The sequence below is a fragment of the Dothidotthia symphoricarpi genome (assembly GCF_010015815.1).
Source record: "Dothidotthia symphoricarpi CBS 119687 unplaced genomic scaffold P153scaffold_20, whole genome shotgun sequence".
Lineage (NCBI taxonomy): Eukaryota > Fungi > Ascomycota > Dothideomycetes > Pleosporales > Dothidotthiaceae > Dothidotthia > Dothidotthia symphoricarpi.
The window spans coordinates 63465-86440 of record NW_022985027.1 but is presented as its reverse complement, the minus strand read 5'-3'; the positions used below and the strand labels follow the sequence as shown (position 1 = coordinate 86440).

General features: G+C 52.4%; 12 protein-coding genes across 12 annotated transcripts; 6 read left to right on the top strand and 6 right to left on the bottom strand.

Annotated features, from left to right (window-relative positions):
• Positions 1-616: 616 nt before the first annotated feature.
• P153DRAFT_389432 (uncharacterized protein) lies at positions 617-1066 on the bottom strand (the record flags this gene model as incomplete). Its single annotated transcript, XM_033670845.1, has 2 exons — positions 617-807; positions 922-1066. 2 exons carry the CDS (start codon positions 1064-1066, stop codon positions 617-619), a joined length of 336 nt encoding a protein of 111 aa, XP_033519664.1.
• A 4300-nt stretch (positions 1067-5366) lies between these two features.
• On the top strand, positions 5367-6099 carry P153DRAFT_389431 (uncharacterized protein; the record flags this gene model as incomplete). Its single annotated transcript, XM_033670844.1, has 3 exons — positions 5367-5400; positions 5453-5626; positions 5684-6099. 3 exons carry the CDS (start codon positions 5367-5369, stop codon positions 6097-6099), a joined length of 624 nt encoding a protein of 207 aa, XP_033519663.1.
• A 153-nt stretch (positions 6100-6252) lies between these two features.
• P153DRAFT_299655 (uncharacterized protein) lies at positions 6253-7401 on the bottom strand (the record flags this gene model as incomplete). The annotated part of the gene is made up of 2 exons (XM_033664290.1): positions 6253-6660; positions 7015-7401. Coding segments are annotated over 2 exons (795 nt in total), but the record flags the coding sequence as incomplete, so codon positions are not given.
• Positions 7402-8673: 1272 nt separating this feature from the next.
• Positions 8674-9147, bottom strand: P153DRAFT_253656 (uncharacterized protein; the record flags this gene model as incomplete). Its single annotated transcript, XM_033662747.1, has 1 exon — positions 8674-9147. A coding segment is annotated over one exon (474 nt), but the record flags the coding sequence as incomplete, so codon positions are not given.
• A 252-nt stretch (positions 9148-9399) lies between these two features.
• Positions 9400-10414, top strand: P153DRAFT_434367 (uncharacterized protein; the record flags this gene model as incomplete). Its single annotated transcript, XM_033673076.1, has 3 exons — positions 9400-9491; positions 9551-9670; positions 9736-10414. The coding sequence occupies exons 1-3, from the start codon at positions 9448-9450 to the stop codon at positions 10412-10414; spliced, it is 843 nt and encodes a 280-aa protein (XP_033519660.1). The 5' UTR covers positions 9400-9447.
• Positions 10415-10561: 147 nt separating this feature from the next.
• Positions 10562-12778, bottom strand: P153DRAFT_369956 (Zn-dependent exopeptidase). The gene is made up of 3 exons (XM_033668904.1): positions 12257-12778; positions 11689-12203; positions 10562-11635 (listed from the first exon to the last, which is right to left on the bottom strand). Exons 1-3 carry the CDS (start codon positions 12474-12476, stop codon positions 10775-10777), a joined length of 1596 nt encoding a protein of 531 aa, XP_033519659.1. The 5' UTR covers positions 12477-12778; the 3' UTR covers positions 10562-10774.
• A 571-nt stretch (positions 12779-13349) lies between these two features.
• P153DRAFT_409895 (uncharacterized protein) lies at positions 13350-14645 on the top strand (the record flags this gene model as incomplete). The annotated part of the gene is made up of 1 exon (XM_033672076.1): positions 13350-14645. Exon 1 carries the CDS (start codon positions 13659-13661, stop codon positions 14643-14645), a length of 987 nt encoding a protein of 328 aa, XP_033519658.1. The 5' UTR covers positions 13350-13658.
• Positions 14646-14843: 198 nt separating this feature from the next.
• Positions 14844-16108, bottom strand: P153DRAFT_324394 (uncharacterized protein). Its single transcript, XM_033665241.1, has 2 exons — positions 15934-16108; positions 14844-15883 (listed from the first exon to the last, which is right to left on the bottom strand). The coding sequence occupies exons 1-2, from the start codon at positions 16045-16047 to the stop codon at positions 14954-14956; spliced, it is 1044 nt and encodes a 347-aa protein (XP_033519657.1). The 5' UTR covers positions 16048-16108; the 3' UTR covers positions 14844-14953.
• Positions 16109-16235: 127 nt separating this feature from the next.
• On the top strand, positions 16236-18533 carry P153DRAFT_400096 (cell division cycle protein-like protein 23). Its single transcript, XM_033671786.1, has 2 exons — positions 16236-16427; positions 16483-18533. The coding sequence occupies exons 1-2, from the start codon at positions 16327-16329 to the stop codon at positions 18311-18313; spliced, it is 1932 nt and encodes a 643-aa protein (XP_033519656.1). The 5' UTR covers positions 16236-16326; the 3' UTR covers positions 18314-18533.
• A 57-nt stretch (positions 18534-18590) lies between these two features.
• P153DRAFT_434362 (uncharacterized protein) lies at positions 18591-19622 on the bottom strand (the record flags this gene model as incomplete). The annotated part of the gene is made up of 1 exon (XM_033673075.1): positions 18591-19622. One exon carries the CDS (start codon positions 19620-19622, stop codon positions 18591-18593), a length of 1032 nt encoding a protein of 343 aa, XP_033519655.1.
• Positions 19623-20253: 631 nt separating this feature from the next.
• P153DRAFT_360265 (uncharacterized protein) lies at positions 20254-20955 on the top strand (the record flags this gene model as incomplete). Its single annotated transcript, XM_033666909.1, has 1 exon — positions 20254-20955. One exon carries the CDS (start codon positions 20254-20256, stop codon positions 20953-20955), a length of 702 nt encoding a protein of 233 aa, XP_033519654.1.
• Positions 20956-22248: 1293 nt separating this feature from the next.
• On the top strand, positions 22249-22716 carry P153DRAFT_400093 (uncharacterized protein; the record flags this gene model as incomplete). Its single annotated transcript, XM_033671785.1, has 1 exon — positions 22249-22716. One exon carries the CDS (start codon positions 22249-22251, stop codon positions 22714-22716), a length of 468 nt encoding a protein of 155 aa, XP_033519653.1.
• Positions 22717-22976: the final 260 nt, after the last annotated feature.

Here is a 22976-nt window from a genome sequence, read left to right as displayed (position 1 = left end):
GAATTGCTACTTCACAGACATCTTGACCAATCCGTGGGCGTTTTGAAAAGTATCCACATGAGGCGAATGGCTTATACTTCGGGGGGGTACCACAGTAGTATTTTCTCGACGAGACATAGGGTCTGGATCGCTCTATACGATTTGATATGTATGCGTATGGTATGAACTCGCGAACAGTTTGCGCCGATGAACTCCTCGCTCGCTATAAGATGAGACAAGACGATACAAATGAAATCAAAAGATTGTGAAAGAGACATGCGTGACGGCGTAGCAGGACTGAGTAGTTGATGAGATGGTCCCGAGGGCGAGTATGTGCGCGGCAAAGAGAAACCTGCGATGGAGGTAGACAGCGTCGTCTGCTCCTGGCATCTTCTTAGGTAGATTAGATTCGCCGGTAGCAGAAGATTCGTCGCACTTGATGCCGTGGCCCTGGATCAAAATGTCATCAACAGGAATCATGGCTGTAGCCTCCAGAAAACGTCTCCATCGAAGATGTCGTGAACAGAGAATCTCTCAGGTCTAGCCGGTGCGCATCGCCTTAATATAGCAGTGAGGTAGAAGGTATCCAGAATGCGATGCGTGAAAGGCTTTTGTGAATGACAACGCGCCAGTTAAGTTAACGTCTGCTAGAAAGGTCCGTCATCTCTTCCGCCCATTGTTCTCGTTCTGACGACACCTCGCCGTGCAGCTCACGATAGCGTTCCTGGAATCCATCGTAGAATTCAGTATCGCTGCGGTCTGTGCCCCTTCTGCGAATGAGTGGCTGTTGGTATGGGAAGGTTGTGAGTGCAAGGTAATGGACGCGTTCTGTTGATAGGATGTGAGCAGGTGGCTCCGGAGTTGACGCTAGTGGGAAGCTACCGCGCAACTACCCGGATCGCGCGTGTCCAGAACTCGACATGAAAATGACACACGACTCACCTCGAAAGTTTTGAGACAACACTATCCATAATGTTACCAGTGCAACGAGAGTACCTGGTATAGCAAGCATGAGCGTTATGAACTCAAGGGTAGTGCTCGAGTCCCATGTTTTGCTGCTGAAGGAGCCATCGTGCGTAGGTGGCATTGCAAGTTTTTGATGGAAGCGTAGCACAGGTATGTTTGAAACCTTGTTGAAATTCAAAGGAAAATAAGACGAATATGAGCATGCAATTAGCAAGCGAGGAAGCCTCCGTAATTTTTGAGACTGGAGTTGGATTATGGGAAGGCAGAGCATTTAACAATCGAAGACTATCGCAGCAGGGATGCCTCGCCAGCGCAGATCAATTCCGCATACAAATGAGTTTACTGGTACCACTTCCTGGCCGTGGGCCTCGGTGCGCAGCCATCTTAGGGCTCACTTACGCTAAACCACGAAGGGTGCACTGGCCATACATTGTCCCAAAAACGCGCGACGGTGTTGAAAATGTCCTGGATATGGGAGTAGTAATTACTCGCTTGCCATGACAGAGAGATAATAGAATGGGTCACTTCAAGATATTCTGGCTGCTTTCTGGACGAGGTCACGATGTGAACAGGGTTTTGAACAACGATGTATATACACAAGAAATATGTCAGATCAAACCAAGTACCCAAATCCGTCCTGAAACGACGCACGATTAACAGATGCGCATCCAACCAACTGCGGATGTAGCCATGATCTGCCTAGCCAGCTACGGTCAAGCCTTGAGATCTACAAGGACGTTTGTTGCAGATACCCTTGTCCGCCAACGTGCAGGTGCCCTGGCGAATGACACACGTTAGAGACGGTACAAAAGGTGGCGACCGTGCGCCTGTTGGCAAAAAGGTGGCGTCCACAGCTACTCCATTGATAGTTAGTCATCCTCGCAAGGCTCTTTCTTCTTGGAGAAGCGCTCGGCAACTCCCGAGGTCAATGGTTCTGCAACGGGCAAGGCAGAGCCAACAAAAAGACGAAAATGATTACATACAACAGCGGGGATTCGCTAGTGGTCACCCACCTAACTACTAGTCCGCCGGTACGTTGCTTAAATAGGGCTGAGCGAACGGGAAGCCTTGTTTTCAACGTCCTATGGTCGTATGTGGAAGGTATGCCTTTGTGAATTATCATATTCTAAACACAATCTAGCAATGATACTACCTAACGGAGGTCCTCCAGACGCGGTTTTGTGTTATAATTGACACAACTATGAGAAACTATACACATTGATATAAAGTTTCCTGGCTGCTGCTCGCACAGCAGAGTCATCCACTGAACCCAGTCAACCCGGAAAGTAACATGACCCTGCATCAGCGTTCCCGACCAAACAGTTGTTGCCAAAGCCACAGACTTCTACTCCACCCTGACCGAACAGTGCGATATCCTTTATACAAATGCTACTTCATTTTTGTTCGTACGTCCTGTGCTACCGTCCTATCCATCGCGATGACCGTATCGATGTAGCTCCTGCGTGCTTCCTTGTACTCTCGACCCCCCTACCTTATAAATTCAGCCATGGTGGTCGCTGGTGCCATCCAGTGGGTTTCCCAACGCCTGAAAACACTCGTTTGACCGCTGTATACTTCTTCAGGCTTGAGTGCGTTCGCTTTTCCAACAGAGATCATCTCGATGATCACTTCACACCTTAACAATTCCTCTATCACATCCCTCGCCTTGACCTGTCGAGCTCTCCACAGAGTTTGCTTGCCCGCACATCTGATCCTGAACATGGCAGAGAAGGAAGAGCTGTTGCTGTTGCTGGAGAAAGACGTGCTCACTCTCTATTCCTGCCATCGCTGCGTGAAGCTACACCGCTGGCGCAGACGTTGGAGCAGATCCATAACTCCATGGTACCTAGAGCGTATGCCGTGCAAGTAAAGCTAGAATAACCGCCTGTACACAAACTACCACAGCAATCCTACTATGCGCGCTTGGTTATGAACCTACATCTCTACGGATCCACACATGGCCCGCCTCCTCACAAACTCGAGATGCGGGCCCACTCGTATCATTATCCAAACGGAGTTGTAGAATCGGAGTCCCAGCATGTACGCATCATCGACGACCAGCTTCTGATGTTATCAATCAATTCCACGTTCCATTCACGAGGTGACTCAGCATTGCTTAGAAGCCACATCAACTACATCGGACCTTCAGTTTGTGCACATCTTACCTTAGCAGAAAGGCGACCTGGTTGCTTTCCCGTACAGCTTCTCGAGTTAACTAAGGATGAGACTACACCGAGCCTATTCCTACCTTGCGATCAGGCATTCGGATTTTGCACCTTCTGTCTAACAGACTATATCATCAACATATCCTGGCAAAATGAAAGGAAGAGATATGTCGTTAAGGTGTTTTTCTATCGCCAACTGGGTGACTGTCTGTCGCCGTTCGACTGGAGCTGGCATACTATGTCAACCCGGGAAACGAAAGAAGAACTCCGGACAGCGTACCCGTCAGAATACAGACCTGGTTGTGTCAGAATCTGATGGAATAAAGTTGACGGTATCGCAAGTAAGACTTATAGCGAATGGGGTGAGTTTCCTAGACCGCTTGCTGAAAGGCGTTCCGTGAGATTCCTACAGTAACGTGTCTATATTGAATGCACTGAGATTTTGCAACAGCTTGACGACTACATGTAAAATAATTGTGAGTTTTGGACGTTTTGAAGACCAATGGTATACGCCTACCAGTTTGTTGTTCTTGTAGTATCCGAACGAGTCCTGAGTTCCCTGCCTCGCAGCCCCCATACATATCCAAACTCCGAAAATGACCAAGTGTTACCCCAAGACGGGAGAAGGCTCCCTCCTTTCTCCCTCCACGTTTTTTGAAAGCTCGAGCCGAAGGCCTGGCGAGAGAACGGATACAGGCAACTACCAATCCATTCCATGACTCGGATCGATGATACTACGTCAGGTAGTGGGGTGTATTTCCTTCGGAGGATTATCTACCCCAGCTATGAACTCACACCTTACTGTTGGTGCTGGGGTTTAATATCTTTGTGAAAGGGGAAGCTAGTATGAGCTCATTGTACATAAGTTCTTCACTCAACTTCAACTCTTGCTGAACTGCCTCGTGCATAATGCAATTGCCCATGTAATGTGTTACTTCTTCTTGCCAGTCTAGCTTACATGAGTACACTAGGATCATTGTGCGCGTCGCACTCTACCTAAATCCAGTAACATCAGGCGAGACCCAGTCGGCGTTCACTTTGCAAGTCAACAACCTCATGGTCTCTCCTCTGTCGAAGTAAGCCACTCCCTTGATCGCAATATCTTCAACGTACCACTGATATTACTTACTGTGGAGGATAATAGAGCTAGATATAGTTGGTTCATTGTTCTGAATCACTGCTTTCTTGTAACTGTAAGAAGAGCAGGTATATATACGTGTAGGGAGCGCAGAGAAATGTATCTACAGCTCTACGGATTAGCTGATTCGTGTTTTGTTGAACGAGATATCATGTGACTCTTGCGAAGAGCAAAAAGAAGGGCAGTAGTTTGGAACATATGCTATCACCTTCGACGAGAGTCAAGAGATCAAGCCTGAGACTTGAGAAGTTGTGCAGGAGTCTGTACGTGATGAGATGTATACTCATACTTGATTGTAGGATCAGAATTCCGCCCACGAGAATTGAAGATTTCCAGCCAGCGGACTGAGTCGTCTAGACAGACACAGATTGCAACTGGATATATTAGTAAGATGTAAGGTCTTGCACGCGCACTGGTCGTGAATTCTTACAATTTGACACGATAGATAGTTAAATGTCCATCGGCCAGGGTATCGAAGCAAGATCTGGTATAAGCATGTGCCAATTTTCGTAATTGAAACTTCAAAATGTCCTTGGTTTCTTCCAATAACATCTCAGTTGTCATGTGGAAGGCTGATGAAACAGTGGCACTCTCCAGTGTGAACCTTGTCTGCAACCCATGAAGCCTCCACGCCCATATTTTTCCTCTCTCGTAGTCTGTTCTGGGCAGCTTTTATCATGTACATGAATTGTCTGTGCGACCAGCCTTACAGCTATATTTTACATCAACCAAATCTCCGAACAGTGAGCATGTCAGACTCGTAGCTACAAACATCAGGGGTGCCGAATGACTCCAGCGTAAGCCGCATGAGCTTACTTGTAGATCTATACCCCTGCCATTTACTGCTTTTGTACTCAATGGACCAATTATCAACAACGAGTGTTTTGAAATTCAGGTTTCAATTGTCAGACCACGTCAGTGCAGATACAAGTGCCTGTATTCCTAATGTATTCGACTGTTTGCGGACAACTAAAAAATGTACTAAAGTCAGCGAGTTCCACCTTTCGACAACCGCCTGAATTTTTCTCGATTACCTGATCTTAAGACTCTTTAAAATCTTCAAACTAGAATTGCGATTATTGTTGAAACAATTACGACGTATTTTAATACTCACCACGATGGCATCCATAGTGCGCGCCTTTGCACTTCTCGGTAGGATAGTATGAACATATCATACGATTGCAACTGATTGGGTTGTTCACAGCGTATGGTTTCGCAACTATAGCCACCGCATTCGGAGATCCGTTGCCAGACATGGTCGAAATAGATGCCCGTGGCATGTCCGACAACACCACAATTGATCCCTGCACGTTGGCCGACTCTCCCAACGTCAACGCCAGCATACAACTTTCCAGCTGGCTGGAATGTCAGCTCAATGGTATGCGTCACCATGACTGGACCTGCGAACCTGGACGCTAATCAATCGTACTGCAAGGTTTCTACCCATTTCCAGACAACGGCGACTGGCCAAAGGTGCATGCCCAGACCTTCTCCAAGGATGTCCTCTTCACGTTCAACGACACACGCTATGACTTCGAGGGCTCACTGCGATTCTACCACAATGCCAATGCCTCGCTTGCCAGGAGTTTTGCACCCTTCAGGCACGGCTTTATCAACACCATGGCTGTGCCCAACGCGAATGGCGACAGAGGTGGCTTTGTTTACATGATTGGTTGGGCTGGTGGCTTCCACAAGCTTTTACAGCGGGATCTATACTTCACTAATGCGGCGTTCGGTGTGATAAAGGAAGAGGAGGGTCACCGGAAGATTGTCGAGTTTAGAGAGGCGAGTAATATTCCAGCTACCACACCGTCACCCGAATCGGTCGAGTGGAGTTGCGGCTTCACCTAGAAAAGGACTGGATAAGGTGGCTGCAAGGTATTCAAGTTGAAGATCACAGTCTGGAAATTGCAAAAGGCTCCACTTTCAGCAATTCGCAGCTTGAATGACGGAGTGAAGGCGTACCAGATCTCGTAGTACAAACATCCGATCTCGATCTTTCTCTTAATCGTACCGTCTTACAAGAGCATATTCGATCCTAGTTATCTCTTCCTCCACAACCCCCAATTTCTCCATCAACGTCTCCACTAATTCCTCCCTTTCCCGTCGTCCATCATCACTCTCAACGCCATCTATCCAATCTCGCACTTGTTCGTCCGTCACTCCCTCAACATCGGTGCTCATACTGCACAGACATTCTTCGAGCACCCCGACCTGAAACTGTATCGCCTCAGCATAGTCGTGTTTGTCTTCGCCATGGGCCGTTGTTGAAAACCTCTCATCCAGGGACCGTAGTGCGTGAACGGTTGCTAGCACGCACTCCGCATGGCTATATAGGTTCACGAATAAGTTTCTCATGTTATTGCCCTGGTCTGACGAGTAACTTGCGCTATCAGTGTTCATGGTCAGATGCTGAAGTCAAGCTGGACACCTTACCTAAGACTTAAAAAATCTGCTCCAATTCAAAAGACTTGTTAGTGGAAGAGGAGGTCAATTCATATCCACAGTGAATGACTTCTTTGTCACATCGACGAGATAAGCACACCAGTACACTCCTTTCATCAATAACACAGTATTGACGCATGGAGCCGTATCACATAGGTTAGTAAAAGTTACAGCGTAAGATTCAATGCACTCAACATCACTGAACATCAAGAGTTGATAGTTCAGAGAGCGAATAAATTTACAGGTTTAGGTAGGAAGCAAAGATCCCGTATAACACCACTACTAAACAAAGTCCTCCTCCCATCTCTACTCCCCCCCAACCTCTCCCCTTATCGACGCAATCCCCTCCTCCAACTCTTTTAACCCCCCCTCGAAACCCTCCAAATCCTCCCCCGCAACCCTCGCCGCACTCTCCCTCCCCATCCCCGCAACAACATACAATCCCGCCACATCCCTGACATCAATCCCCCTCACAACCTCCCTATACTCCCGTATATCCCCCTCCAGCATGTCGAGCTCTGCGTTCAGCGCGTTGATAGTTTCTGCGCGATGATCGAGTTTTGTCTGGGCGTGGAGAAGGGCGATTTTGCGCCAGCGGGTGGTGATTTTGGAGTGTTGTGTGGGGAGGAGTTGGGAGAAGGTTGTGGCGAGGAGGGAGGTACGGGGGGTTGCGTGGGGGGAGGTCATCGTGTTTGGTGGTTGGATAGTTTGGGAGTTCGAGGTTTTGTGTTTGTTGTTCGTGTGAAATGTTGAGTAATTTAGTTCAAATTTTGTTGTCAAAGGACGTTTGGGGTCAGGTTGTGGTTTTGTTAAAAAATGTGGATAAGTGTGAAGGGTGAAAAGGTTTCGCGAAACTTTTTAAATATGGAAACTTCCATTGATAGCTGGTGTCGGAGCGAAATCCATGGATCGAGAGGTCAGTGGCGAGGGTTGCGGTTGTGATGAGCTGGGAAAATATCCGCTCTCTGCTTCACTCACACCGTCACATCCAGAAATTGTCACACGTTTACATCCCCAAAAGATCAATTCACAAAGACACTCTAGAATACTAGCGAACACAACATCTCAGCCACTAACCTACTCCCCAACTTACTCAACAGACAGAGCACCATAACTCCTCCCACTCCCAAAAACCAACCCAATCCATGCCTACATTTCCACACTACAAATACATACCACAAAATGCCTTCCCCTCCCCCATCTACCCCCACAGAACCCCCTACAGATTTCCACCTCTTCCTAACAACCCACCTCCACCTCTCCGCCCTGTGCACCCACCTAACAACCACTATAACAGCCCTCCAAGCATCCCTCCACCCCACCACACCAATTTCCACCCCGCAGCGCAACCTCGCAAAACACATGCTAGAAAGCATCAGCATGTTGGAGAAAGAGTACCGCGAGCTTGATGCGGATTATGGGTGGGTGGTGGCTTCTGATTATGCGCTTGTGGGGGAGGTGGTGGGGGTGGAGGGAGAGGGAGCGAGGGCGTGGATGTGGGGTGTTTATTTGGGGGGGGAGGAGGGGAGGAGGGTTTTGAGGGGGATGAGGGGGGTGTTGAGGGGGGTTGTTGGTGGGGAGTATGCGGGAGGTGGGTAAGATGACTTCGTGTTGGTGTCGGATCCGAACGTATCGACTTTGGTTTAGGACCGAGATGCGATGAAAACGTGCTTTGTGTGATATAGCTGGCCAGACGTGGTTGTTTAAACGATGCGTTGGCCGATGATCAGGCACACTTTGATTCCCTTCACCTGAACTGGAAAGCGGTGACATGCACCTCCTACACCGCACTCTGCAAAACCCTCTCCTCCGTCCTCCCCTCTCTTTCTAACGCCCTAGTAATATCCCCACCCGCGCCCCGCCCACCCGTCGGATCCCCCCCCGCAGCCGCCACCGCATCATCAACATCTGCCCGCAAATCAGCCACATCTCCCTCACCACACTCAGCCAACACAAGCCCCACAAAGAATCGCAATCCGTACCTCGAAACCCCTCATCCGCCTGCGCCCCCTCATCCCCAACCCACCGCCCCATCTTCTCCCGCACAAACTCGTCGAAATCCCACTCTTCAGGATCCAGCCTGCGCGCCCCAGCAATCCAGATATAGCACTCCGCATCGACTTCTTCCCCCTCTTCCCCACCATCTGCGTTTAGTACACGCACCTTCACGCCCCGCCTTGCATACTCACTCCCCTCGAACACATCCAGACGCCAGATATCCCCGTCCGTTAGCCCTGAGACTAGGGTGCCGCGCACGCAGGACGACGGGCTGGGGAGGACGGCCGGGTAGTCTGCGCGGGCGACTTTTCTGCGCTGGTGCGCTTGCAGGATTGCGGGGCGGGATGAGAGGAGGGAGGCGTGGACGGGTGTTGGCGGGGTGGGGGAGCCCCATATTACGCGGTGGAGGACGGGAGGGGCCATTAGGGTGCCGTAGAAGAATGCTGTGTGGGACATTGGTGGTGGGTGTTTGGGGGTTATTTTTTTGTAGGGCATAGAATTGGGGGTTTGGTGCTGGTGTGTGTAGAGGGAGGAGAGGTCCATGGGTTGGGAGGAAAGGTAGATGGTGGTGGGTGGTGGTGGGTCAAGATGGATTGGATGGTAGCGATAAGATAAGGTTTACCGTACTTCGTGTTATCAGCCCTATGCGGGCGCTAATGCAGAAGCTCGGGGATGATCGTCGGATGAATCGACGTCTCCTTTCCCCATCCCATCGTCCATTGCAGCGCTATCGACATCTGCGTCGTCTGGGTCGACATGGGCTTCCTGAACGCGATTATTAAGAACATTGCGCCTGTCTTGTGCGTTTTACACCCCCCCCTCTCTGTTCTATAATGGGGCTTCACTAACACAACACCAGCATCGCAACGAGCCCAGTTACCAGCTATGCGGACCAGATCTACGCCATCCACCGGACGCGCAGCTCAGCCGGCTTCTCGCTCGACATTCCGCTCATCATGCTAGTCGCCAGCATCCTCAAGTACGCCTCTCGCATCCCATTCCACCCACCCCTCACTTAGCACCGTCTAATCCACACCACAACAGGGTCTTCTACTGGTTCGGCGCGCACTTCAGCACCTCGCTGCTCATCCAAGCCCTCCTCACAATAGCCGTGCACATCCTCCTCCTACACGTCGCGCTCTCGCACCGCCCGGCCCCGACACACCTCCCCTTCCAGCACAGCGCCTCCATCCGGCCCTACGACTTCTGGCAATGGCGCAACCCGCGCCCCTACTGGTCCTTCATAACCTACTTCAGCATCGCCCTACTACTCGCACACATGCTGCTCTCGCCAACCCGCATGTTCATCCCATACACAAACCTCCTCGGCATGGTGGCCCTGGCCATCGAAGCCACACTGCCCCTTCCACAGCTGCTCGCCAACTGGCAGCGCAGGGGATGCAAGGGCTTCCGTCCCAGCGTGATCGCGAACTGGGTCGTCGGCGACTCGTTCAAGATGTGGTTCTTCTTCGCGAGCAGTAGCGGCGAGGTGCCGTGGGCGTTCAAGGCGTGTGGTATCTTCCAGGCGTGCTGTGATTTGGGGCTTGCGGCGCAGTATTTGGTTTGGGGGGATGGGCCCGTGGGCGTGGTTGGGAAGGAGGTGAGGAGTCCGCCGCCGGAGATTGATGGGTTTGTTAGTGAGAAGTTGGGGGAGAGGGGGGCGATGGGCGTGGGGATTGAGATGGATGGGGGGCAGGCGTGGGAGAGGCCGAGGGGGTTGTAGTTGGAGGGTTGGGCTGGTGTGATGGGATGAAGGGTTATGTTGATAGGTATGTTGGAGTTGGCGGACGGGTTGCGTTTCGCGTGCCCATTCCAATGATATTACTCCAGACACAATCGACATAATCTCATGTTCGTTCTGCATCACAGGACCGGAAAATCTGCATTACAAGATCCTCTACCGTACTCCACCACCAACACGCTAGTGTCTATAAATCTACGATTATCAAACAGCTCCAGCTCCCATAGCGTGTACGTCAACCAAATTACATCTTCATTATCTTTGCCTTGCATCCAGCAACGTCTCAACACTTCAACTCTCCGCGAAACCCGCCGTACCCCACAACACAACAATCCTCCACGCCTAAATCACGCGAAACACGGGATACACATCCCCAACCTCAACAGCCACAATCGAAAAACTCACATACGAATCGATATTCTCCGGCTCGAGCGCCACAAACGCCAGCCCCGCGTTCTTCTGCCTCGTACTCACAAAAAAGCTGCCCGCGGGGAGCATCACATCCCGCACCAGCATCTGCGTCGTCACGGTGTTGAGAATCGCGCCTTCGTAGTACGCTGTACCAAGACTCGAGGAAGTAATATTATACGCTTCAACTTGGCCGGTGAACACATCGCGCATCGTCTCGACCTCCAGCCCAGATACTTTGAGGCGCTCAGCCAGATCCGCCCACGCGCGCGGGATGATGTAGCCTGCGGGACGCGAGCGGGTCAGATTCGCAAACGCAGGCGTCGTGCTCGCGAATTCGACGGGGATTTGCACGACCACGCCCGAGCGGCGGTCGACCATAGTATACGTGCGATTCGCCCACGTCGTGTAATCCGTTACTATGATATCCTCCCTACTAGCTACGACATCAGCAATAGCGTTTTCGATAGTCGTGTACACCGTCTCTGCGTCGTCGCGCGCGGTTTCCAACACCCCGAGCATCATTTGTAGACCGGCTTGTGTGCGGCGCGCGAAGGACTGCGATGCGATTCCGATGCCGCGCGTTTCGAAGAGGAAGGTTATGCACTGTGTTAGGCCCATGGCGTTGCGTCCGATTTTCGCGTCGGTGCCGGCTTCTTCTAGGCGGGGGGGGTTTGTGTGCGCGGCTGTTATGTAGGGTTCGCCGCGGAGGGATTTGGAGGTGAGGGATGCGTTGATTGCGGGGGCGAAGAGGGATTCGGAGAGGTTGCGGATGGAGGCGTGGATGTTTAGGTTCTTGGGGGGAGGGGTTAGAGATGGGGATGGGGTTTACTTGACTGTGTGCTTACTTTTGCGGCGCTGAACATGCCGTCTGCTGCGTTGCTGTAGTTGCCTGCGTAGCGGGTTCCTGCAGTGTACTCGTGCATGTCGATGGCAATGTGTGGCGCGAATTTACTAAACCCCTTCTTGATGTCGCGTGTTTGTTGACGCGCAAGCTTGGTGTGGTCGCGATTCGGGTCATAGTTTGTCGCCAGCGTGCGTTGGAAGTAGGCGTTTCCGTCGGGGTTGTACCGTGGAAGTACGACGATATCCATCTTCTCGAGGAATCCGGCAGCCCACGTTGGATCCTGGTCCATGGCTCCCAGCAGCGCGAGAGTCGCTTCATCCCCTGCGGGTTCGTTGCCATGCACACTTCCCTGGATCCATACCCTTAATTTCGACGTGTTGTTTTGGGCGCCAGAAGCGACTGATGAACTGGATAGGTAGACATAAGGGAACGTATGGCCCTCTTCGCTGAGGAAGTCGGCAACCTTGTATGTCATCCACGACGGATTCTTCGTTGCAAGACCACTCAGGAATAACTCTATCACGACCTTAGCAGATGGACTTGCAACTTCAGGAAATGCCTTGCCATACCCAACTCCTCATGACTAGTCGCGCCCTCAGTCCCCTGACTCCACCCAGGATCAAAAGAAGCATTCGCGCTAAACGCAGGACTATAAAGCGTAACTTTCGGAGCCGGAAACGCGTTCTGCTCGACAATCTGCGCGTCCAGATTCACCGTAACATGATTGTTGCCATATTCTGTCTGCGCCAGAGCTGCTGCCGCAAACAGCAGTACCGAAAACGCTGCCATCTCTTTGCAATTGCGAAACGCGCCACCTTGTAATTGGGGGAAGCCATGGCCTTTTATTGCTCTTTCAAATTCGATATCCAACTACCCAATCCCGGTGCCGGCGCGCCATTCTTTGCCTGATCAGTTGTTGCCAAGTTGAGGGGCCCTACTTGGCGGTCACCTTCCTGATTTGGAGGGCTTGGGTGTGGGTTATCTTCATGTGAATGGCGGCCGTATCTGGGATGTGAGGAAAGCGTTATAAATACTCATGGTGTGGTATCTCACGACACGACTGATAATTTGAATTGGTAAGGAGCATGTGATGTTGAGGTTGGAGAGCTCCACCCCCGCTAGTCAGCCACCAAAACGCCTTTGCCGTCCTCGCTTGCAGGCCAACGACGTCAGGCCTTCAATTTGAACATTCCCAGGTTTCTCAACTTGTCGATGTTAAAGAAAAAGGAAGAGACGACACAACATGATCTCTCGTCATTGTCATGTCCAGCCAGATACGCTCTATCTCTCCTCAGTCTATCATCATCGCATCGGCTGAACATAAGCCCCAGCTTCTCCGCATCGCGAGATTAATCCTCCGGAAACCCGGCGAACATTTATCCATGATGGATCGGTGACAAGATGGCTACGTCGCTATTGGACACACGCACGACAGAATATCTAAATTGATGGGTTTTTGCTGATTCTGAAAATGCTAGATTATTTGCGTTCTGGTAGAAATTGATCCGCTGCGCAATTGACCCGTAAATCTGAATGTCATCACATGGATCGGCAACCGATATGAAGACATGCGAGTTGTCAAAGTATAAAGCGATGCAGCGTCCATGGCTTGAGAGGAATATTTTCTCTTTTCTTCAAGATGAGATATCTTTTTAAATTGCTAGCCATTCTAGCCCTCTCCTCCCTCTCAGCAGCCCTCTCCATAACCTCAACAAACCACTGGAACATCTCCACAGATGTCGAAGGCTCTGTCCACCTCAATGGCCTCTCTTTCCAGCAACACGCCCTGACCACGTTCAACAACCACCAATATGTCGCCTTCTACAACACCTCCACCGGCTACGGCAAGCACTACGTCAACCTCGGCCGCCGCCAAATCTCGCCCTCACTAACTGACTGGCAATTCTTCGCGTTCGAGGACTACACGCAAACCACACGCAAACCACACTCGATGAACACAACACCATCAGCATGGGAATCAGCGGCGACGGCAAGATACACCTAAGTTTCGACCACCACGACGTACCCATCAACTACCGCGTAAGCAACACCGGCATTGCCACAACAACAACCCCAACCTGGTCCGCAACCGCATTTAGCTCTGTCCTCCACGAGCTACCCGGCAGCACCGGCCCATGGACACCCCTAACATACCCGCGCTTCGAGCGCATCACCAACGGCGACCTACTAATGGAGTTCCGCACCGGCCAGTCCGGCGCAGGCGACTCCTATATCCACCGCTACTCCTGCACGACCGGGCAATGGCGCAACGTGGGAAAATACCTCCAAGGCACCGACAACAACGCCTACATCAACGGCCTCACCCACGCAAACAACACCCTCTTCACCTCCTGGACTGTCCGCGAAACCCCCGACCCAGTAACGAACCACGACTTCTACTTCGCGCTCTCGGAGGACGCGGGCGTGAGCTGGAAAGACACGAATCGCACCCCCGTCGCGCTGCCCATTACACCCGATACCCCTGGCATAAAGGTCTTCGCAATCCCGCAGAACAGCCAGATCATCAACCAAGAAGCGCAGTGTGCGGATAAACACGGCCGCTTCCACGCACTCATGCGCGACAACTCAACAGGCACGGCAACGTTCTACCACTACCTGCGCACGCCCACCGGGCAGTTCACTAAAACCGCGATCGTCGCACCAGGCCTATCCTCACCGCCGTACCTCTCGTATCGCGGGAAGATCGCCGCCATAGGCGAAAATATAATGGCCATCCTGCCCGATGTGGCGAGGGCGACGGTGGGGATTTGGGGCGCTACGGCGGGAGCGGGGTATGCGGATTGGGTGAAGTTGGGCGAGATTGGGAATATGGCCGGTGAGCCGCTTGTGGATGTGGAGAGGCTGGGGGGGTATGGCGTGTTGAGCTTGTTTGTTAGGCAGGGTGGGGCGTTTGGGGAGAGGAAGGTGCAGGTTTGGGATTTTGGGTTGGGGGTGTGAGAGAACTGGTGTCTTGGGGTATTCTGGGGCAGGTCTTGTGGGATATGAATCAGCTTCGATGTGCGATGAGAATCAAGGCGCGTGGAGGTTCTCGCGGCTTTTAAGGGAGGAAAATATTTTCTCTCTATAGCGGCATGTCTATCGGTAAACGATTTGAACCATGATGTTTAAAAGTAAAAGGGGGCCGAAGATGAGACTATCACATCACTTCTCTTTCGAAAACATTTCAACTGGCAGATTCTTCACAAATGTATTAGTTCCCAGATCTATAGCTTCTTCTATCATTAAATCGTAGCTCGTCGAAGCGTCTACTTGCTTCGCTTGTAGATTTTCTGCAAGAAAGCCTCAAACACCTCCTTCTTCAGGCCCTCGGACTCGTCCACCTTGTCGATCTTCGATCGCAGATCAGTAACGCGCTCCTCCTCCCACTGCTCGTAGAAGGGTGCCAGCTTCAGCTCGTGGTACAACGCCTTGACCTTGGCCTCGTTCTCCGAGTTCTTCTGGCCGTAGTTGTCTTCGAGCACCTTGCGCTGCTCGGGGGTTACCTTCTGCAGCGCCTGGTTGATCAGCCACGAGCACTTGTTGTCCTGGATGTCTGTGCCGATCTTGCCGAGGACCTTGGGGTCGGCGAAAGCATCGAGGTAGTCGTCCTGGGCCTGGAAGTACTCGCCCATTGGTATCAGGATGTCATGTGCGGTTTGGAGGTTCTTGGGGGTGGCTGCGCCGATGTAGTGCAGGGCAAGAGCAACAGGGAGGTAGAAGGAGTAGTATGCGGTCTTGTAGATGACGATGAAGGTGAACTTGTCCAGGCTGAAGTTGTCGAGGTTTACGTCGTCTTCAGGCGCGGTGATCAGATCACACAGCTGGCCGCACTCGGTCTGGAAAGTGACTTCGTGGAACAGCTCGACCATGTCGATGTAGCTCTTTTCTTGGCGGAAGTGCTTCTTCAGGAGGAGGTAGATGGAGGACTCGAGCATAAAGGCGTCATTGATAGCAATCATGCCAACCGTGGGGGCGAGGTACCAGCATGGGTTCCCACGGCGCGTCTTAGATGAGTCCATAATGTCATCTGATACCAAGAAGAAGGCTTGAAGGAGCTCAATCATCCAGCCAAGCAGCGCTGGGCGGAAGTACTCCTCAGACGCCGGGTCCAGGGTCGTCTCCTGAAGAATGGAAGTCGTGTCAATGACAGACATACCACGGTTACATTTTCCGCCAACAGTGTTGTAGTCGAGCGACTGCAGGGACCGTTAGTCGCGGGTACATCCTAGACGTTGCTCGATGGTACCTTTGTGAACCAATCAAGGGACTGCTGGGGCAGCTTGTATTGCTTGCAGTGGTCCTGGAGGTCGGCCACGATGCGCGGCCAGACGCTCTCAAACTCCTTCAGTGTGGTAGGCATGACGAGTGCAGGACTTTGGCTATCTTCAGCAAAAGCAATGGGTGTACAGGAGCTGAGGGGCAGTTGACAGGGTGGATGCGGCGGTGAAGCTGTCAATTTCCGCGGGGAACGGCCCGTTGTTTCGCCGAGGGGTCTTGCCATTGTCTAGTCGCGCCTGCCCCACCGGTGCGCGTCTACCGCACGCGTCAGAGCGTTGGATGTCGAACATTGAGCGCAAACATCACGTTTCAATGTCATAGCCACTGCACTTCTATAATCAAGCACCCCGTGCCCTCAGTGATGAGCACTCTTTCATCCGCCGACGAGGCCCAGCTCAAGGCGCAGCTGCAGGACGCTGTCGTCGCGTGCACCGAGCGCTGTCTCTACCACTCAGCAAAATGGTGCGTCGCAAGATATTTATGCTCGACTGTCCGCTGCACGTGCTGATGTTGACAGGGCCGCAGAGCTGCTCACTTCGCTGCCCTCCTCGGACGATGATGGCTCCGATACAGACGTCGATTCACCAATGTCGGATGCATCGCCTCCACACACGCCGAATCCCGTACCCAAGGACCCCATCGAGGCGCGGTTAGAAGCCCGAGAGGCGCACAAGTTTCTCCTCGCCAAAACCTACTTCGACTGCCGCGAGTTCGATCGATGCGCCGCCGTCTTCCTCCCCGCAGCCCTCCCCCGAGGCGCCGCATACGCTACATCCTCTCCCGCACCCAAGACAAGACAGGCAGCGAAGGGCAAGGCGAAAACTAGCACCCCCGCACAGCCCAAAGCGCCTACCGATGCAGTCTTCGGCCTGAGCCAGAAGTCACTCTTCCTGGCCCTGTATGCCAAGTACATCGCCGGCGAGAAGCGCGTGAACGAGGATAGTGAGATGATTCTGGGTCCACAGGACGGCGGTGTCACATTGAATAAAGAGCTGCCTGGCATCTCAGCCATCTTAGAACAATGGTTCACCAAGCTCTCCACGAGCGGACGACAGCCTCAAGGGTGGCTGGAATATCTGTATGGTATCGTCCTTGCAAAAGGAAAGAACGAGAAACTCGCCATCGACTACCTCATACGCAGCGTCCAGCACTACACCTACAACTGGGGCGCATGGCAAGAGCTCACAAGCCTGCTGAGCACCATAGAAGAGCTCAATCAACTCGTCGACCGCCTGCCACAGAACATCATGACCTTCATATTCCACGTGACATCATCACAGGAGCTGTATTCGGCCAACGAACAGGTCCATACCTCTCTTTCGCAAATTACAGCCTTCTTCCCCAACTCCGCCTTCCTGAAGACGCAACGCGCATTGCTGCACTACCACAACAAGGACTTTGACGATGCAGAGCAAATCTTTTCCGACCTACTCGTTACCGACCCGCATCGCGTCGACCACCTCGACAACTACTCCAACATCTTGTATGTCATGGGTATGCGGCCAAAACTCGCCTTCCTAGCCCAACTCGCAACGGCAACAGACAAATTCCGACCCGAAACATGCTGCGTAGTCGGCAACTACTACTCCCTCAAATCAGAACACGAAAAGGCCGTCATGTACTTCCGCCGCGCCCTGACATTGGACCGCAATTTCCTCTCCGCTTGGACGCTGATGGGCCACGAATTCGTCGAGATGAAAAACACCCACGCAGCCATCGAGTCCTACCGGCGAGCCGTCGATGTGAATCGCAAAGACTACCGCGCGTGGTATGGTCTTGGTCAGACATACGAAGTCCTGGAAATGCACTCGTATGCGCTGTTCTACCATCAGCGCGCTGCTGCTCTAAGACCTTACGATCCTAAGCTGTGGATGGCAGTCGGTCAATGTTTCGGCAAGGTCGGCAAAATCATGAACGGCATACGAGCATACAAACGCGCGCTAGTGGCTGGCTCCTACTATGACGCCGGCGTCGGCTCGTCGTTTGGCAGTGGCGATGCCCCGGGTTTGGGTGGCGGTATCCTCGACCCGGAAGTGCTGTATCAGATCGCACTGCTATACGAGCGTCTCAACAACATGCCAGAATCTGCAGCTTACATGGAGCTTGTCCTCGCGCAGGAAGAAGGTCCCGAAGCTGATGATGAAGTCGGCGGCGGTGTGGGTGTTACCGCGACGACTAGCAAGGCTAGGCTGTGGCTCGCGAGATGGGAGTACATGCGCGGTATGTACCAGAGGAGTATGGAGCTTGCGAATGAGCTGTGTCAGGATGGCGTCGAGGTTGAGGATGCGAAGGCGCTGGTTAGAGATATTCGTGCGCGTATGGAGAGGGAGGGGGATACGGAGTCTTGATCTGGAGGGAAATAGAGAGCTTTTTGTGGGCGCTTAGGTACGATACCCAAACTTTTGCTTCACATTTACATCACGTCTGTTACATCTTGTCTTTTTTGCCGACTACACCTTTCGCTGCCCACGAGTAGATGTCAGTGTGATTCAGGATTGTCGTTGACCGTGTCAGTTTCTTCAACATACTTGGCTAGGGGAAAGGCAAAGGCAACGGTCAATATCAACGTCTATATGTGTATTCCCTACTATTCCAGCCTATCTAACCCATCATATCCCCCACACCTCAAGGAACATACTTCCCCTTCCCCTTCCCACTCGCGCTCCCAGCACCTGTCTCACCAGCCCGCCGACTGCTCTCCCCCTCCCTCCCCCTCCTAGACTGCGCAATCACACCCTCCACCTGCCTCGCATGCTCCTCATCAAGCCCCCGCATCGACGCCTCAATCGCAGCCTGCAAATCCGCATCGTCGTCTTCAAGCGGGGGTGCCTCAATCATCTTCATCTGTGTGCTGTGCTCATCACTTTCCTCCCCCTCGTCGCTACTTTTCTTCCCCTTCCCTTTCTTCCACCGCAGAAACTCATCCCTCTCCTCATCCTCCTCCTTCATCTTCGCGTACTTCTGCCCAAACCGCTCTTCCTTCTCTTTCTCTGCCTTCTTCTTCCGCTCCTGGTCCTGATCATCACTGGATTCTAACATCAAGTTGCCGAAACTATCCAGAATTTGTAGCTGGGGGCTTGGATGTTGCTGTACGATTATTTGGGGCTGGGGGGCGGGCGCGAAGATGATTTGTGGGCGGGCTGGTTGCGCGATTATGAGTTTGGGCGGAGGGGGCGGGACGAGGATGCGGCGGGGGGGGGGGCGGTGGACGATGATTTGGGGCTGGGGGGGTTGGTGGACTACGATTTGCGGTTGCGGTTGTTGGACTACGATTTGCGGTTGTGGTTGTTGGTGGACAACTACTTGCTGTGGTTGTTGGACAACAACCTGCTGCGGCTGCTGCTGCTGGTGGACGATGACTTGCTGTGGTTGCTGCTGCTGCACAACGACCTGCTGCGGCCTCTGCACAACAACCGTCGTCGGCACACCTCGCCGCTGAAGAATCTGCCTAGCACGCGTCGCAGTCTGCTCAACCTGAACGTGATACCCCGGAGAGACCGCGTCGTACTCCATCTGTCTGTCGGCATTGGATCTATTTTCTATCTGCAAGGCGAGGACTTCGAGATCCGCGCTCGGGTATGTTTGAAGTATGAGGTTAGGTACGGGGTGCCAGATTGTGCTGGTTGGCATGCCGGGTTTCCAGCGGATACTTGGCATGGTTGTTGGGGTTATGGGGGGGGCGGGGAGATTGGGGGTTGGTGTCAGTTAAGGAGATGAGGTCTTAGTGTAAAGTGTTGGAATTTGGGTTTGGGTGTTGTATGTGAGAGTTGTGGTTGTGGGTGGTAGGGTTTGGGGGAGGAAGAGGATTGGGGAGAGAGAAGGCGCTTATGAACATGGCGGAACGATGAATTTTGACTCGAATTTGCAGTGTTGGAAAATTCAATAGGTATTGACAGGCCGAGAAATGTTTGAGGATGGAATTGTAGTCTTCCCCTGAGGTACTTTTTAATCAATGACCGCAACTCCAAACAAAGAGTGGCTGCCGCAACACACAATTGACGAACTTCGAATTCCATGACACAGTCAACACAGCCGTGAAGAACGAACAACCTTCACACTGCCTTCTTTAGTATAAGTCTGCCGATTTTCTCCTCTTACCGTTTCCCTATATCCATCCACATCTACCCACTCAACCAGCAATAACACTACAATCAACGCACCTCCAAAGCATATCCAACCTTCTACAACACAACACCACATAACACAACACCTCACAGCACAACACCATACAGCACAACACCATACAGCACAACACCACCCAACAAAACAAACCCCAACCCACCCAACCATGCCCAACCGTCGCGTCCCCGACGAATTCCGCGTCTTCCTCCACCCCTTGGTCCCGCTCCAACCCGCCTACCTCGCAAACATCTCCACCAAAGCCCTTGCGAGCTTATACGCAGACTATCAGTCCCACGTCGCCCTAGGCGACGACTACTACTACGGCGGCGATCTCCAAATCTCCATGAGCCGGATACGCGCAGAAGTGCGGAGGCGGGGCGACGACCAGTGGGCCATTGCGTTTGGAGCAGAGCCAAACCCCATCGTCATCGCGCAGCCCGAGCAGCGCATCGTCGTGCAGCAGCAGGAGCCACCGCAGGTTATCGTGCAACAGCAGCAGCAGCCGCAGGTCATCGTCCAGCAGCAGCGTCAGCAGATCATTCATGTCCCTCAATCTCCTCAAGTTATCCATGTGCCTGCTGCTCAGCCGCGGATTGTGTATCAGTCTGCGCCGCGCGTTCAGGTCCAGGTCGTGTCTTCGACGGGTCAGATTGAATACTCTCAATCTTCGGGGTATGAGGGGGCCGGGGCGGAGGTTGATTCAGATGACGAGCATGATGAGTATATGGCGTATGTGCGGGGACAGATGCGTGGGGAGCGGGGTGGATGTGGAGGGTATATGTCGGGGGGTCGGGATGGGAGGCGAGGGAGGAGGGACGATGGTGATTGGGATACTCCGGATTGGGATGGCGTGAGGGGGTACGAGTAGAAGTTGGACTTAAGGAGAGAGTGAGGAGATGGAGCAGCTGGTCTGCTATGGCGACTTTAGCGGTTGATAGGGAGGAGCAAATGAACAGATTCAAGAATTGATATACTGCTGCGTGATTTCATTGAGACTGTAGAGGGCGATATCATTGAGCTGATTGGAGGTGATGAAGTCAAGGGTGCTATGTGTTTTCACGGGAAGTCTGCGACGCCATTTTCAATGGCGATAGATTAGTAGTACGCATGACAACTTCCTTTGCAGAAAGATGAGGATGGAGCTTGGAGATCTGCGCTGTATGATGGAGCAGGACATGGGGAGTGATCAAGGAACGATTGCATGTAGGACAGATTCGTGTGATCATATGCGAAGCACTCCACTCATAACTGGGTAAATGCTCTTTCTCGAGACGTACAAAAGCCTTGCAGATTGCCTCTCAATTCCTCGTCTTACAAAGTGCTGTTGCACATTCCGACATACCGAATGCGTCTTCATCAAACTCCCAGACCGGTCTATGGCCGTGGGTTCCGGCTTCCATCGCGATTCCTTAGGAGCGGACCAACCCGCCTACTCCCGTTCAGCCAGTACTTCCTCGACAACCATGTCTCTGCCACGTTAGACAAGGGCGAGGGGCTCTTCTTCAACCCTACTTTGTTTCATGCTGCAGGATAGAATGACTCTGCACACATTATGTGCTCGGCAAATCTATTGCAGGCTTCTTCGGCGTTCGGAAAGCCTATTGAGACGATTGACACTCATCCGCTGGTGGAGAATACCTGGGAAGTACAGCCGAAGATGTACAGGCGGGGAAGTGCATAAGATGAGGCAATACGGAGTTTTCAGTGCATCGGTAGACAGGATTGTGACACATGGTAGACGAAGTCGTCCTTTTTGTAGTTTGACGGGATCGAGTTCCACGGATCAGTTTAGTTGCGCGCTCCATATTTGAACGTAACTTACAGCGAATGCATTCCGCGATGTGTTGGATCGTGCAAGCTCGCTACATTCTCGACTCAGTATAGAAATTTCTCGGATCTTTGAATGTATGATGGTACATGTCACCTCGCTCGCAAACACGACAGTCTCCGAACATTGAATACTCACGAGGCATTCGCGTTGGACAGACCGATTTCACCTCGACGACTCAGCAAACAGGATCGTATAACAAAGTGGTCACGGTATCAACGATTCACAGAGAGTCTATCATCCACAACACTTTTATGTCGTTCGCTCTTGAGCGTGAATAACTTTCGTAAATCTCGGATGTTGTTGTTGTTTGCACAACCGTTCGGCATCGCTATGGAATATCTGTCTGTGAATTGTGTGCAGTGGCTCGACACCACAAACACTCGCAGTCATCAATGTCGGCAGGACATATATATATCACAAGCGCCCAGCTTCCACACTACTCCAATCATCTCCACAAGCCCCCTCAATTCCAACCACACTTCCAGCACCATCCCCACCACCAGTACACGACACCCACACCCCCAACATACCCCAACTTCCAATCAAACCACCCACGAAATGACAACCCCAGACGCCCTCCTAACCCTCGCCCACTCGCTCGCTCAACTCGCCACCAACCTCGCAGACGCCAGCGCCAAACTCGCCGCCGCAGCAACGCAACTGGAGCACGAAGCGGCGAACCTAGCCGAAGAGCGCGCTCGGCAGTGGGGTTTCGATGTGCAGGTCGCCGTGGGCGTGAGGGGTCGTCCTGGGGCTATTGGGGGAGCGGGAGGGAATGTTATTGAGATTAAGCAGTGAGGGAGGGGGTGGGGAGACGATTTGAAGGGAGGGGGGATGTGGATGTTGTGCTTTGAGAGGATGAGGGGCGAGGGTTTGTGTGTTGGGTGGTTGTGTTGTGGTGGGTTGGTCATGCGTGTGTGTGAGGGTTAGGGTAGTGGGAGTTTTTTCTACGTGGAACCAGTTGGAATGATGCATCTTCTGATCATTCACTGGGTCTTGGTTGATCGTTTTGCGAAGAGTCGCACATCCCACGTACGCAGAGCCCAGCCAAGTCACAC